Below are 17,299 nucleotides of genomic sequence, written 5' to 3' on the forward strand. Positions count from 1 at the left end.
ATGGGGGTTATGTTTCCCCTTTTCCAGTCAGTGGGAACTTCACCAGACTGCCACGAGTTCTCGAATATGATGAATAGAGGTTTCGCAACTCCATCTGCCAGTTCTTTCAGGACCCGCAGATGTATTCCATCAGGTCCCATGGACTTGTGCACCTTCAGGTTTCTCAGGTGTTCCCAAATCTGATCCTCTAGGGGTATGGCTTGTGTCCTTGCCAATTGGCCTTCTCCAGATCTTGGGAAACCAGCTCTCCCGTTTCCTTCTGCAGAGGGCCCACATTTAAACTAAATTTCTTAATTTGGATCTGTACCTGCAGAAAGCCATTTGAAGAATCCCTTCGCTAATACTGTGAGGCTCTGGTAACACCAAGAGCCGTTTGTGACAGCAGACACCAATCCACAACCACCTGCTTTGAGTGCCATCTCCCTTCCCAACCTGCACGCGTTCCTGGCACTTCCCTCCACCAGCAGCGGCCCTGACCAGATGCTTCGGTGAGTTTTTGATGGCATCAGGATGTAGCTGTGAGGTTGGATTCTGCCAGCCCAGGGCCCTGGATCAGTTCACCCAAGGGGCTGGAAGAGCTTCAGTGCCAGCACGTAGGAGAGATGGGGACATGCAAGCTCAAGCAGAGGGCAGGGCAGGATTACAGCAGCACCATTTAGATCAGTTTAAACTACGGTGGAGATGCAAAACAACACCCACAGCCATCCCCACATACAGCAGTGAGATGGAGAATTCAGTAAACTGTCCCAGACAAGCAGAGAAAAACATTTAATGGCCTCATTGAAAGAATTTTAAAAATCAGTTGTGCTGGTTTTAAGTCTGTAAATCTTAAATTAGGACAAAAAGAAGCAGAGAAGATAAAGAGAGTGAGAGTGCATGAGCAGGAAGAGTGAGTGCGCGTGTGTGAAAGAAGGGAAAACAAAGAAGGTTTTACAGTGGGTTACGCTTCAGTTAACATATTTACTTATTACAAGAGCTTTCATATTTTACATCAGAAACCAAGTACTTACCAGCAAGAGATCATGACACAATAATTCAGAATTATAGTATAAAAAATTAAAACTTTCCATTTCTTCAGTATGAAAGTTTAAAAACTCTTAATAATCTGTGAAGAATCAATTTCAACAGGACTATTAAGATGTGCAGTTTCTACAGCTGATGTACGTGACTAACCACTAAGCTCAGTTTAGAATCATGGTGTTTAGACCTTACAGTGCATGAAACAAGTCCCTTTATTCTCCTTCACACTGTCAATTTAATGTTCCGAGCCGCTCAATGACAAACAAAAGCAGTCAATCTAAGGCAGCCTATATGACAGCCTGGCTCTTCTCTCTCCCTGTGCTTTGCTCCCTGCTAACCTGATGAGAAGGGGGGCTGCAGCCATCCTCTTTTCAGCCAAGATCCCTGAAGTATGCATCACTGACTTCTCATCTCTCTTCCGGGCTGGAAGCGGGCGGAGATCTTCCACTGGGCCTACAGATGCAGCATATCTGCTCCACTTTGACAGTGTGCGAGCAGCTCTCCTTCCTTCCCCCAGCTTTGGAGGAGAACACAAAGACAAAGCAGCACAAAATGAGAATGCAATGCCCAGCAAATATCAATGATTTGGTATGCTATATAGAGCGGCATCACCACCACAGCACGCATACACTAGACTAGACATCAAGATGTACAGCTGGAAAACATCATACATACTTAGAAGCCTGCATAATAGTAGGAAAAAAATACCACCAGTTTGAAGCAGTGGAATCATGTGAAAGGAAAAGTAGATCTTTGCCCATTAAAAACCACATACAACTGTACTGAGAGGGGAAAAAATTTATTGGTCCTTTAAATTTCCAGTGATTGTATTACGTTCAGCAAATTCATTCAAATATTACATACAAAGGATAACTGTTCTTCATTTGCAGCGTTAGAGCTAGCTTAACGTTCAGTGGAAATGTAAGGAATAAAAGCAAAAAAACAATGTCTTCAAATTATTAGTGAAATACATGATTATTTTTTCCCATTTCAGCAAAACACTTGTAACAAGACCTGGGTTCTGTGCTCAGCACCCATCTTCCACAAAGACAAACCTCGCATACCCACGGAAGGCACTTGAAATACCTGGAAGTTGGGATGTCAGGAAGAGGTGGGACCAGCTATCGCTTCGATAACAATATGCTCTTTTTTAATAAGTGCAATACGAGTATAAATTCAAACAGCCACAAAGCACTGAGATACAAAAATTTAGCTAGACATGCTAACTGAAGGGCTGCAAAGCTGGAGTACACCAAATCCTTCGTGGGGCGCTCCCCATTACTCATCATCTCCACCACAGAGGAGCAGGAGTGCTTTCCTGTAGTCCCCAGATGTATCTTTCTGTTAATATAACAGACCAGTCACCATGAGTCACAACCACAGAAACGCAAAGAAAAGCAGCAGCCAAGAACGACTCCAACAGATTATACATTTATCCCACCCACAGGAAATCCACTTGGATGACTCTCCGCTCGGGAATGACGCAAGGAAATTCTCTGTCTCTTGTGTTAGAGCTGTATTTACACCGACAGAATCTCAGAAAGAGCCTCCAAAAGCCTTACTGTAACTGAGTTACCCACTACACACTAGAACGCATCTGTCTCAGAGTGAGAAAGCGCAAGCAGAGGAGAAGCCCACAGCGGCACCTATACAGCCGCCTTTAAACCTACCAAGCGCACCCGCGCCGCTCAAAGGCCCCAGCCCTGCTCCCCATCCCATGGGAAGCTCCACTGCTAATTCCACAGGACAGCTGTATGGGCCTGACCAACAGTGCCAAAAGCAACTCCACCCAGCTGAATTAAGAGAGCATCATGTTAGGGCGTGATAACAGAAAATCGTCAAAGCCAGCATTAAAATATTAAAAATAAACCAAAATACATTAAAAAAATCCTAGGAATCAAAAAGCACTTTGGCTCTAACTCTGCAGGAACAGCTGGCTCTGGATTTCCCACTGGCTCCTCCCCATTCACTCCAAGGAGGTTATGATTCAGGCTGATTCCAGAGTGAAATGCTTTCCACTTTAAAACGGTGCAAAAGGTTCCACACCACAATCCAAGTTTTAAACTTCAACTTTGTGGTAAATTCCGACTCCCAACCCCAGTATTATTCCTCTGGAGCCAGCACCCTCTCTGAATCAGAAGGAGCCAGGCAAGAAAAAGGAAATGAAGCAGCAGCTAAAAGTGGAGTATGAGTAACTGTAACTTCAGAAGGCCACATCTGCCCTCCTAGGGCGCCCCGCAAAGAAACCTTCAGCTTTCCACAGGAAACGTCCCCCACTCACATGACGCCACGTGGTACAGAGCTGCACACCAACCACCGCTGCTCCCAGAGCGCATTGTGTTGTCCAGCTCTACTCACATCCATCCCCTTCCACAGAAACAAACAGCGGAAACAACAACATCTCTATGGCCCCCGCCTTCCCTGACAACAGAGAAGGAATTTTACCTGAATCACATGGTGCAAGGATTTTGCAAAGTTCTTTCTGAATTCTTGTCTAATATCCAACAGATCGACTTCACTTCTCGACACCATGACCCTGATCAGGGTGTCATCATCAGTGCCAGCCCCCTAAAGAGCAAAGGTTAAATAGGGTTAAGACAGGAGTTTGTTCTGGACAGGCGCTCTAGCAAAACAACAGATACACACAGCCACAGTGCAACAAGAAAGCACCAAGTGCAACGAGCGGGGTCTCAAAACACCCTTGCACTGCATTCCTACTGCGAAACAGAGCATATCTGAGACCCTATCACAAGCCATTCGCACTGCAGTGTGGAGAACGGAGGACTGACCGCGCAAGGTGCTCTAACCCCTGGGCTTCTATGAAGTGCCATACGGTCAGAGCTCTTATTTCAAGTTCCATCTCACAGGCTTCAACCGTGAGTGCCCATATGCACTTAGAACAACCCAGTTCCAAGGTTACAGAGTTGTCTATCTGATCACCATGATCGGAATCACATGCAAATCACCCCTGCAATGCACCCTGGGACTACAGAATTGCAGTCAGCTCTGCAACTAGGTCCACCACCCCTAACAATGACTAATACAAAGCATGTAACATCATACAGCAAGACACAGGCCATTATCCAGCTATTCATTATGAAGCCAAACTTCATAAACCTTTTCCAACCACGCAGGCATGCTCCACTCTTTTATTCACCTTTCCTGCTTTAAACATTTTCCATTCCTGTGCTGGCAAGCTGTGCCAGACTCGCAGCCTGGCCCCTCCTGCTCAGACAAGTCGGGCTCCGCACAAGCTGTCGCGTGCTGACCTGCTAATGCACCTCGAGGAAGGGCCTGGCCGAGCCCCCACGATCATCTCCAGCCTAACGTCCAGAGTCACTCAATCCTTCGACTGGCTGTCATCTTCTTAGATTATCTCTAAAAATGCCAGGAGTCCGGTGGTTTCCGAGTAGGATTTGACATTAGAATCTGGCGAATGCTAGGCTCTGCCCTACCTCATCCTGAAAGCGAAATCCGCGCGTTGTGGAACTCTGTCACGCCAGAATGATTAATGAGGAGCACAAACTCTTTTGCCAAAGTAATGCATTATGATCTTTCTTATCTGAAGTGCTTAATGATTTGTATTTATCTTAAAAAATAATAGGGGATCTCAACAGCTGACATTCATGAGGGTCCTTGTAACAGAAATGTAAAAGATACTAAAAACTACAGGAAAATGTTTTCTACTGCATTCTTTAAAAAATGAAAACTAAGAAATAGCTAAGTAAGAAAAAAGCAATCCTCATACAGCTCTCAGCGTACTGGCATAATATTTCCACCTGAACCTCATTTTACACTGATGTTTATAACAGCAGTAAAGCAGCTTTTAAAAATTAAGCTATCGTTTCATCTCTTCTCACTAATTCTCAGGCTGACACCTCATCAACACAACCATCTGGTGACAAACCCACTTCCGTGCTTTTCAGCATGGGGAAGGGAGGAATTCTTCAGGGAAGCTGATAACTTGCCTGAAAACAGCAGACTACCTACCTCGGCTTTAATTAATGTTAGCCACTGGGAGTTAAAACCCAGAGTTTTCCCTGCTTATCTCTTCCCATCCGAGAGAAGGTGCAGCCAACAGAAACACAGCTGTGTCGCTGGTGGGATTCCCCTGCAGAATCCTTTGTAGCTGTTAAAGCCTCTTTCCTTTTTACCTGACAAGATCTGTTTCCTTCTCGAAGTGGGACGGCATTCATCAGAATGTTTTTTCACAACTAACAATGCCTTCATCTCCAAAACAAAGAGCACTAGATCTGCAGAGCTGCAATTTAGTGTTTGGTCATCTTTACTCCCTCAATACATCCACCCTCGAAAGACACCATAGTCTTCATTTACTGAAGGTGCCCAGTGGATCTACCCAGACATTTTCCAGCACAACAAGACCAAGTCCCAAACCAGCTGATGAGACTGGTGTTTCCTGTGAAAGATGCATGGTCTGACAAACTAATGGTGAATGTAAGGTAAAGCTTATGAAGCGTTTGCATCCTGCCCCAGATCTGCATTCCCCAAACCTTTCGCAGATGCTTAGTGGTACAGTATCCTGTTGGCATTTGCCATGAAAGAAGAAATTAAGAACAAGCGAAAGGGACAGGAATTTTAGCTGGGGGAGATGGAAAATGACGTGTGGATAACATGTACGTACCTTCATGGAATAATACAGAGTCTCGGCAAAATAGGCAGGCACGCTTCGGATGCATTTCACTGAAAAAAGCCAAAGGATCACATTAGTGATTGTTATTCAATGCAGGACCACTTTCACTGTCAAGACAAGGTGCCTGTCACCAGATCATTCTCTCCAGTGTGGACAATTACGTATTCAGCTGCCAGCTAGACTGTTCCTCTGCCACAACTCTGTGGGCTCTAGGAGTCAGAACGCACCGTGTAACTCTAACAGGAAAGACCCCTTGCTAGTCAAATTCTACTCCCAGTTACAAATCTACTATGACACTGTCCTCAACAAGATGCCAGGAATACAAAGGAAGGCGCGGTTTTGTCTCACTTTGACAGAGGTTATACAACCAAGCAGAACGCAGCTCGCCACCACCCCTGGCCCCACTTCCCCCCAGCCCCTGCACCTACTGAAGGAAGAATAAAGGTACTCTCTAAATACAAAAGTAGATCCCAGGTGATTAAGTTTAAAAAGGAACCATGTTTTCATGCCACTTCCTATAACAACTTTCATTTAAGGAGGCTTGGGAGTAAATGAAGATCTATTAAGGCTTAATTACCAACTGCCAAAAGCAGCTTCTCCAAATCACCAGAGGTTTCACGGTCAATGGTCTCTTCAATTTGAAAGCCAGAAATGGTCATGTACTTGTCAAACACTGCAAAACAGAAAGTGTGCTTAGTCCCGCGCCTCACCGGCACTTCTCCCAGTATCCTCCTCAGAGCCATCTGCAGTGCACTACCCATGGTTCAAATGCCACCATCCACTCATTCTTCCCTCTCTGTTTCAAATACCTATTTCCTACCTGACTGCTACTATACACCACATCCCTGTGCCTGGGGAGCGACCACCTCAGGCACCAGCACATGCTGAGGGGCCACCAGCTGGAAAGCAGCTCTGCAGAAGAGAACGCTGGGGGTCCAGGTGGACAGCAGGCTAAACACAAGACAGCAGCATGCACTTGTGGGGAAGGCCTAGGATGGGGCCCTAGGCTGCGTCAGGAGGAGGAACGTTGCCAGCAGGCCGAGGGAGGTGATCCTTCGCCATCCACTCGGCACTGGTGACACCACACTGGTGGGCTCCCCAGTACAAAAGAGATGGAGCAACTGAAGTGAGTCAAGTGAAGGGCCTCTAAGATTAAGGGGCTGGAGCATCTCTCCTATGATGAAAGGCTGAGAGCGCTGGGATTTGAGGCTGGAGAAGGCTCAAGGGGGAATCTCATCAGCATGCACAACTATGTGAAGGGAAGGTATAAAGAAGACAGATGCAGGCTCTTCTCAGTGGTGCCCAGTGCCAGGACAAAGGACAGTGGGCACAGGAGGTTCTGTCTGAAAATCAGGGCACAAAATCCCCTGTGCGGGTGACTCAGCAGTGGCACGGGTTGCCCAGGGAGGTTGGGGAACCTTGGAGGCATGCAAAAGCCATCTGGACATGGGCCTGGGCAACCAGCTCTAGGTAACCCTGCTCAAGCAGGGTTGGACACGATGAGCTCCAGAGGTCCCTTCCAACCTCAGCCATTCTGTGATGTGGCCAACACATCTAGTGACAGGGTGCAGGGAGAAGAGGGAAAGGAGGGATGTTTTAGGAAATAATAAGCATTTTTCCCAGAGTGCAGCCATCATTTAGCCTGAGACTAACATCTTGTCTACACTGGACTACAGCATCAAATTAACAACTGGCCTACTGGCATTCTATTCAAGTCTGTGTTCATAAATATCCATAAGACATGAGTTTTCTAGGAAATCGTACATTTCTATCACGCTAAGTAAGTGTTGGGTGCATCAAAACTAACTTTAGGATTACTTTAGTATAAACAACGGTAAAAAATTAAACAGCAAAAGAACAAATCAAGTTACCTTTGAAGATCCAAATGAACCCAAAGATTCAAAATGGAAACCAAAAAAAATGAAGAATCAAAGCAAAACTTGCTGGTCATGATTTCCAATGGTCTAAACAGCTTCATAAAACAGACTAATGAATTAGTAGGGAGCAGGGGGAAAAAATTACCACTCCTTCGAGCAGGAGATCACCACTGCTAGGGGGAACTGAATTACAGGAAACAAAAGTAAACATAGTAAGTAGAGGGAAGAAGTGATTAAAGATTTCTGGGCTTGACAAATATGGTACCAGAAACAATTTTTCTACCATTTCTACCACCAGCTGGGTAAAACTGGAGCTTAAGGCAGAAGTTTTCAAGCATACATGAACCATGCCACCTACCCCTCCTTAAATGGGAAACGCTTCGGGTTCCCAAGATGGTGATGAACTTTTCTTCATCTGTGCCCCATTTCAGCTCCCCAGCTCTAAACAAAACCTGTTGTTAATTCAAGAGATCAAAACAACAGCATTTGTTACGTGTCCACACACCCTGCTGAAAAGCTCTATTTGTCTCACTCTAAGGAGCATTGAACTCAGTAACAAGCTATAGATGGAGAGAAAAGAATGAAAGAAAATTGCCAAGTACTGAACTGACTTTAGAAAGAAATAAATGATAAATTCTGAAATCTACTGTGAAAGCATTTGCATGAGTAATACTGCCTAAGGCCCCAGATTTGACTGTGTGAATAGTCGTTTGGATAATCCTGCAGTTCTCTGCAACTGTGATAAAACAGGAGAAAATCCATTCCAATACTGCTTTCTCTGGTTGGGGGGGGGGTGGGGGGGGGGCAGTTGGGAGAGGGTTTTGGTCCCCTCCCTCCCATATTTCAAATCAGACTAAATCAGACTAGCAAAACTTCCTTACATGATGACTCATATGAATGGGAGAACCACGCTAACTTGGCCCAGGAGGAAGTTTTCCAACAAAGAAGGGAAAATGGATTTAGAAACAATCAGAAACAGGATTTCTGGGCTGCTAAATTCTTAGCCATATGAAACCATATCAGTAACAGATTTTAATCGTTTTAGCACATTCATTGCTCTTTGGGCAAGTCTTTCCTTAACACAACCACCAGGCCATTACCAGCATTTAGGAAAGTAAAGCACTTCTAAAATGTGGAGTAAGCTCTGCATATAATGGGGGGGGGGAGGAAAGGGAAAAATCAGAAAATTAAATTAAGGTTTTTTCCTGACATTCAGCTTTTTTCCAGATTGTGTGCTGAACACCATGTAAGGAGAAAGGTTTGTACCTATCACAGTATATAGAATTTTTTCTCCCTTCCCTATGAGCAGGACAGGCAAACAGGTTACCCCTGTACTCCGGCAATGAAATATTTCTTAGAAAAATCCCCACAACCAAATCTGCTGCACAGCAATGCTGGTGGCCAAGTCTGTCCCTACTGTAAAGCCTGAATGGAGTGAATCCCCTATTTACATTTCTACCACAACCCTATTCAAAACGCATTTGTGACTGCTGCATGCCCTTTTTTAATTGTGTGCTGGTTTGGGGCAGGAACAAGCTCCTTCTTCCCAGAGCTGTCAGCTGGCCCAGAGCAGCTGAGGGGGTGCTTCATTCCAGGGTACATCAGGCTCGGGGCACATGCGCAGTTAGGAGGTGGGAGGTGGTTGGGGTGGGGGGTTGTTAAGATTTGGGGCTGGCTTGATAGCTGGGTCCGTAGCTCCTTTGTCAGCTCTTGGTAGGGTTGTTAGCGGGCTGGGGGGTCAGAGCGTTTCCTCTCCTCCCTCGGGCTCTCAGGCTTGGACTCTCGCTGGTCTGGGACCTGGCTGTGTGTCAGTCAGCACGTGGTGAGCTCCTGTATCATATGTTCTATTTTCTATTATTTTAATCACTTAGTAGTAGTAGTGTTATTAGTAGTAGTATCACTATAATTTTCATTTGTATTATTCTCATCTCCACTTCACCTGCCTTGCCACTGTGCAATACCCAAGATGTACAGCAATCGCATAACTTCAAAAAAAGTGATACTCACAAAATCTCTTCCAAAAAGTTACACTTTCTCTTTCAGACATTCTCAGAAAAGCCTTGCAAGTTCCCTGCATATTCATACTATGTCATAGTGTGAATGCCCATTCCCCAGCTTCTTTGAATTAATGTTTAATAAACACAGACCAAAAAAGAAAATTAAAAGTCACCAGTGAGTAAAACGGCTGCCCTCTAACGCATCAAACCCAATATCACATCAACCAAGAGAAACACCAGGAAGCCAAAAACAGGCTTACATTTGCAGTTACATACCTCAGTTCTGACCACCTGTACCCGGCAGTTACAATCAGAAAATTCTCTGAATCTGTTCAGCTGTTAGATGCTGAAACGTACAGGTATCAGTGAAGAGAAATGTGACAGAACGCTTCTCTGTTTGGGTCCCAGCTCAAGTCACACATAATAACAAACCACAGAGACCACTTAGAAAGCCAGGGCTTTTTCTGCATTTAGGAATTGTGCCTCCTAAATTGAGATGCTAATTTAAAATCAATTATGAGGTCAGAAGAAATCTATCTACCTACTAAGGCCTATTGTTCAGGGGTTTCTGGAATTACATAAGCCCAGCAAAAGGCAAGACTGACACAATTTCATGAAACAGTCCAATTCATGATTCAAACATTTGCCTCACTAATTTCCAAGCTCTGGTTTCCACAGGATTAATTTTAATAGCAGAAGAACAATGCTTTCTGACTTAACAAAGGATAGGCCTGTGCCAATAAAAAAACCCTGCTTTGCTGGTCTGTTGTTCCATCTTGCCCTACTACCAGGAGAATGTTTCATTGATCTGGTATTCTGCTTTTCCTCCCTGTCACCTTGAACAATCCAATGTATGAAGAAGCACACAGACAGAACCTTAACAATTTCTCTCTCAGATCCAAATTCTAGCTGTACACGCTTTTTGTAAGGTTACTTGTAGAAACGCCCCAAAAAACAAGCCATTCACCCACCTGAGCATCCTGCTCAACAAGACCTTCATCAACTCTGCCATCAGGGTCTCTATTTGCCTAAAGAGAATTTTTAAAAGCTGTTAGACTGAAGAATCAGAAGTAGAATCAGAAAACAACTTATCTGTAATATTGAGCCTGGGAGAGTTACTGCGAGAAACCAGCGCCTAATGCATCTTCTCCAAAATCCCCTGGTTTTCCCCTTCTGCTTGCATGTGTCTTTATGAAACAGATGTTCTCTTCTCCTCTTGCCTTCAAAACCCCACGCAGCAGGCATTCTGCTATGAGCAGTAGAGTTTTTCAGTTCGTTGATGTGGAAATGACCCATAACAGAGTCCAAGACTGACCCTGCGAGCCAGGGGAAGTGGCTCAGTTGTAGAATCAATCCTGCCTATCACCAGGTGTATCGAGAATCCCAGCTTAGTAAGCAGAAAGTGACAAGTGCACATCCGACAGGAAAAACGAAGTGACCATCGTACGCACATGCCTGCACACAAAGAGGTACTGACCTGCAGCAGGACCACCAGCAGTCTCTGAAAGTAGCCTGAGGTTTCTCCTGTGATCTTATCCTCCAAGTCGGCCTCATACTCTGCAAAAGAGCAATACCCATTCAGCCCCTTCAGACTGCCTCACTATTTTGAGGAGAAAGCGAGGAAACACCAGAAGTTCATTTGACTCACAGTTTGTAGAATCATTTATCAGAAAGAACTTTAACAACTAACACATACTCTGCTTTCATTTATAACCTAACATTATTGGCAAAGAGGTGAAAAGACAGCATCTCACACCTAGCATCAGGACCAGATTACCCAAAATATTTTGAAATACAAGGTGGCGTGTATAGATTCTGCTCTTTAAGGGACTAAAAAGCACAAAGATGTGGAGTTTTGCTAAAATATTGCAGTGTCCCAACTGTACAACAACTGTGAGCCCAGAAAAGTATAGTCCTAATGAATTTTGCCCTTGGAGACTCTAAGTTTTGCCTCTAACTTTACTAAGACATGAGAATTTCTTGTGTGGCAGGAAATCTGTATAGAGATATAAGAAATGTGTTGAATTAAATACTGCCCTAAAAAAAAAAAATCAAACCACAACCACAGTCACAGGGTAAAAGCATGCGCTCCTGTGGACCACCAAAAAGCTGCACCTACTTTAACACAAATGCACTTGAACAGAACACTAAGTAAAAGGCAAAAAGTCACTTTTGGGCTTTTATGTGATACCAGTTTTCTAGTTTCCAGTTACTAAAAATCCCCTTTCAGTCAAAGGGATAAAAATAACAGGTGAAAAAAGGAATGCACTTGAATGAATTCTAACTATAGAGCACAAAACACCCTAACCTGCAGTCATAGCCCCAAAATAAAAACTATTTTAGTTTACAATCCAAACTCTAGTTTCTTTCAATATGAAGTTTTGCAACACAGCAGAATGAAATCTCATTTACTGGACACATCCATCACTTCAGACAGATCTTACTTGAAAGATGAGCTAAAATGATATTGAGAACTGAACAGAGACACTAGAACTTCAATTTATACAGAACTTTACCTTGCAGATAAACTTGTTTAATATTCCGTACTTCCGCAGGTGTTCTGGAGGCAAGAATTTCAGTCAACACTTTCTCATTGGTTCCTGCTCCCTGCAGGGGTACAAGTATAAATTGGTTGATGGGATAACAAAAGGAAAACAAGAGCTCCCTTTGAGAATCAAAAGCAAGTATCTGCTTATACACTTTGACCAAATAAAGAAAAAATTTCTTCTTCTTTCTGGTACATTGGGAGGCTTTTGGAAATAATTTCTTCAGATCCAGCTTGATTGTTTTCAGAACCAACCCAACAGTTAATAAAGTGCAGCTCACTGCTGCAGGATTCAGACGAGCACTTCCGTGTTCAAGCACATGCAGATATGCCTCAGTTCTTCACTACTACAGTCAGTAACACCAGAGTACATGAATGAATGGAGTAAGAGTTTTCATCTTAGCTTTAGTTCATCTACTGACTTTCACCAACTAGTACTCAGACAAACACACGGCCACCCAGCAATGATCTTTACTCTTCTCTGAACTATGTTACGATAAGCCTACTCCTCTTCCGCTGCAAACACATTTGACAATGGAATTGCTAACCCAGGTAGTTGAAGGTGCTGCACCCTAACTACAGCAGACACAATGGACACTTTTCACTTTTACAAGGATAAAATTTACAAGAGCCAAGCCAATAACTTGTTTCCACAAGTCTGAGTCTACTTTGCCTGTACTAATAAGCCACTGCTCTTTCTGCTTCCAAAGGATTATTTTCACTAGAGTCACACTGAAATACAATACTCTGTATTCTTTGCTTCTCCATGTTATTTACAACCTTTCCGTTAAGGAAAATCCAAATAGTAAGAGCACACAAAAATAGCCAAAATACAAATCTGCCAGGTCACATGTCAGCATTTTCAAAATACAGACTGTTTCAAGAATATGCTTATTCAGCAAGTGAGGCAGGCATAGTTATGTTAGTTCTAACCTAAGTAGCAGCAGTGAAAATTGACAGGACAATCTTCAGCACAGACTGAATGCTCTTAGCTGAGTTATCTTGCACTGAAGTCTCTGCTACCACATCTTCTTGACTGTTGTTATCCACTTTAGCTGAACTGCAGCTAGTATTGACATCTTCTCCTGTGCAGACACATTCTCTGAAATCCTATGATCTTGTGTTTCATATCGGTTTTTGTGAGAGACAAGAACAAAACCACTCTTGTTTCACTATCTCTATTTTCCCTCCTACACCCATCCGTTCTGTCATTTCCCTGTCAGTCTTTGACTCCTGAGTCAACAAGAGGAGCTTGGGAACACATCTTTTCCTTCTTGTCAACAAGGCCTTTATCAGTTTCTTTGTCAGGTGCCATCTTCCCTTCCCCCATGGCATACAAAGACATCATGGAAAAATTCCAGGAATAAAGTTTCTGTTGTCTGAGATACTATTTGCTGGGTCATGGGTTCATGACCAGTAGCTTGCAGAGTTGACTACAGCCTACATATTAACCAGCTGGTCACCAAGGACCTTGGGAGTTTATGTGTAAAGTCCCACCCAGCCAAGCACTACCTGACACTAGTCAAGTTCAATGTCCTTGACTTTAATCAACAGGTTCTGTGAATAATCCAGGGGCATCCAATTCCTGAATTCCCAGGGGTTGATGATTGATCAGACAGGTGTGACAGAGGGGGGAAAAAAAAAAAAATAGGACTATATGGAAGAAAACACACTAAAATATCTACACATAGGGATTTTAAATTGTTTACCTGGCCTTCCCAGAAAGGCACTAGATGCATTCAGCTAAAATGAAATGTTAGAAAGGTAACACAATCAAGTCTTCCCGCTGTGTGACTGGAGGCAGCTTTTAGAACACATTCAATAACACAGGTAATACCCACTCACAGCTTTGCTGGACACCCGTTTACACAAGTATGCTGGCCCAGCAAAATTCTGGACTTGCACTGTAATCCATCAGGGGCACACCACTCACTAGCTTAAGTAATAGTCCACAAGAGACGTACAAGGGATATCACGCTTTAATGAAATGCCTTGAACTAATCTGCAGCCTACGCATACAGCTGTATCGCTATAAAACATAGGCTGCTCTCAGCAGAAAAATCTAGTGTCCACTGGACTTCAGCACTACACTTTAGCAGCAAGAAGATTTTAAAAGCAACATGCTAATCTACTCATTGTATTTAAATCAGAAGGAAATAGTCTTACACTACTTAGATTTTAATCTGCATCTACAGCGACACTGTTCTCTTAAGAGTACAGTTTCTCATGAAAATAATTTCACATAGAAGTCTATACAGACTAGACTTCTAAACTACCTCTAATGAGTTATTTGGATAAATAAGAAACCACAGCATTAGCAACAATAGGAGGTGTTAGCATGACATTCCTCATTAAAAAAATTTTAAGAGGTTACTTCTATTAGTGTTCCCCTTACCGACTAAAGCTCATCCCTTAAACTCAGCAGAAGAGCAACAACCATTTCATATAATGTATTAATTCCCTTCCCGCACTCCTCTTACCTTGATGGCATGCTTCAGTGCATGAGCATCAAAAATATACGCTGGTCTCATCAAAGATACCATCAAAGTTTCAAATTTGCCGGTAAGCTCCGATTTCAGGTCATCTACAAGATCCTAGTGCAGAGCAGACAGTGCTGTAAGGAACAAGGACTAACCATTTTGAATGGACGCATGTGCATCTGCAAGCTAGAGGACTCTGGAGACACATCAAAAAGCACAAGGGACAGGGCTCACTTTGTTTTCATCAGCACCTGAACTGAAACAAATCTAGACAAAGAAGGCAGAAGAAAAGGATACATGGGCATTTGGAAAACCTGAAATATAATATCTTTTTTTGGGGGAGGAGAGGGAGAGTGGGGGCATTTTGGTATAGAAATGCTTTAAACCCTGGTTCTTCACTGCACTTGCTATTTGAACCAAAAGTTACACAGCCAGAATATTAAAGAATCTAACAATGCTGGAAGAAAGAAACAAGCTATCTTCACTTTGAACTCACTTATGGATTACAAACGTATTTGGAGTTGTTCTTTCCTGTGTTACTAAGCTGCTTTATTTGTGTGACATTTCCTAGCTCTAGAAAATTCTTTTCCTGATATCATCTCACATTGTTGACCTTGCATCAAAAGATCTCATTAATATCTCATTCAATACCAAGAATGAGGTCCGTACTAGAAGCATACTAACACCCAACTATAGGAGCTTTTGCACAAAAACACATCCAGGACATGCTGGGCTGAAATCAGGAAGAAGTTCTTCCCGGAGCGGGTGGTGAGGCACTGGAACAGGTTGCCCAGAGAAGCTGTGGATGCCCCATCCCTGGAAGTGTTCAAGGCCAGGCTGGATGAGGCTTTGAGCAACCTGGTCTAGTGGAAGGTGTCCCTGCCCATGGCAGGGGGGTTGGAACTAGATGGTCTTTAAGGTCCCTTCCAACCCAAACCAGTCTGCAATTTTACGAAATACAGAAAAATTAAGTTATTTCCTCATGCTAACCTAAAAGGAATATTCCAACCTAGCCAGCATTTAAGGATACGGCGGCAGCAATGGCGTATTGAGGGGTGGGGGGGGGGGGGGTGGGGTGGAGAGGGGGGACAGAAGCAAAACCAGATTTTCTTCGAAGGAACCTTTTACAGGGAACATGATGAAAGTGCCTTATAGTTTTAAGTAATCATCATGGGCCACATTCAGCTCATTTCTAGAGGTGTTTTTCTTCTTCTCACCCTGCCAAATAAGGTTTTAAAGGCAGATGCAATTTCTTGACGCTGAGCATTGTTTCTGCTGGTAAGAATCTTCAGAACAGTTTCTTCATCAGTCCCTGAGGTCAGAAAGAAGAAGGAGTTACAAACATACTTTAAAAAACAAACATCAGCAGCACAAACTCAAAAGGCAATGAAAGATACTTTGGAAATAAGAGTCTACTGACAAACAGCAGAAGCATTTCAACACCAAATATCACAATAACCCGAGGTGAGCTGCGAGGTCTGGTGTTCTGCTGTTGCAAAAGTATGACTGGAGGACCTATGCATTGTTTGTTCTCCATCAGTCTCTGTTCCAGACACTGCTCCCAGCACCCCTGCTCTCAGCTACAACATTCAGTCTGTATTCTGGAGAGGAGCCTTGCCTTTGGGCTCACCAAGGGATTTACTTCAGCATAAACAGTCTGCTGACACCCAGCAAAAATCCATACAGTAACCCCACACTCCCAGTGTACAGAACTGCAGAGCTATTATCCATGTTGTATACAACAGTTTGCAAGGTAGCCCTCACAGCACAGCATCTTACTAGCACTACTGAACTTGCCAACAGGCTGAGGTGTATCTCATTTCCCTTCTGCTTACTCCCACAGGCAGCTTCAAAGCAAATAGCAAATTAGGATTTGTTCTCACAGGGAAGTTCAGAGCAGACAGCTGCAGCACGAGTTCACAGACCACTTGCTAGTCTACATTCATGCTGTATGCTTCTACTCTCTCTTCCCAGTAACTGTAACGTGCTTACGCCGTTCCAGACCAGGGGGACTGTCGCACATTTTCCAAGCACAGAGCTTCTACTGTGCTGTCATAACTCTCCACAGTTGTCACCTGTAAATCCACAGCTTACACTGCAGTAAAACTGTGTGCAGAGAAGCCTGTGGAGTATTAATTTTTAACAGGGACTGTGAAAGCCACCTTCTCTTTTCCCTTATGCAAACCTAGAAATAAACATCCTTGAGAGCAGCACAGCCAAAACTAGGACACGCCCCCGACTCTGCAGTCCCAGGGTCATCACACCACGGCATGTAGACACACGCCCTACTCTCGTCTGCTAATTTAAAAAAAATGTGTTCAGAAAGGATTTTTTCAAAGGAGTGAGAGCCCTTTCCTTTACAAAAATAAATTATTCTTACCCATTCCCTTCATGGCCTTACGAAGGGCTTCTGCATCAGCTCTGGCATCAAAAGGAGAGAAGGCTGTCACGGTGCCTCTTGTGTACTAGAGGGGGAAAAGGGAAAAAGCCATGAAATAGAAGATAGCATCTTCAGCTCTCCATACATGAGCTCAGACTAAATTTGAATCCACAAGCTGATAGCGTTTTTCTTGCAGCTGTCTGACTATGTAGCAAGCTGTTAAACACAGCTCTTTCCCAAAAGGTACTACTATAGTTTGGCGCAGCAGTACACCAGCTATGCTCGGGTTTGCTTACATAATGCTAGTTGGCAGGGTTGGGATCTACAACAATGGAGTCTGAATGCAAGA

General features: G+C 43.7%; 1 protein-coding gene across 1 annotated transcript; it reads right to left on the reverse strand.

Moving 5' to 3' along the window:
* Positions 1-2,037: 2,037 nt before the first annotated feature.
* On the reverse strand, positions 2,038-17,035 carry ANXA5 (annexin A5; the record flags this gene model as incomplete). The annotated part of the gene is made up of 11 exons (XM_010150616.1): positions 2,038-2,361; positions 3,466-3,588; positions 5,663-5,721; positions 6,249-6,344; positions 7,907-8,000; positions 10,517-10,573; positions 11,023-11,102; positions 12,062-12,152; positions 14,571-14,684; positions 15,788-15,882; positions 16,951-17,035. Coding segments are annotated over 11 exons (957 nt in total), but the record flags the coding sequence as incomplete, so codon positions are not given.
* Positions 17,036-17,299: the final 264 nt, after the last annotated feature.

The sequence above is a fragment of the Eurypyga helias genome, unplaced genomic scaffold, assembly GCF_000690775.1.
Source record: "Eurypyga helias isolate BGI_N326 unplaced genomic scaffold, ASM69077v1 scaffold13254, whole genome shotgun sequence".
NCBI classification, from domain to species: Eukaryota; Metazoa; Chordata; class Aves; order Eurypygiformes; family Eurypygidae; genus Eurypyga; species Eurypyga helias.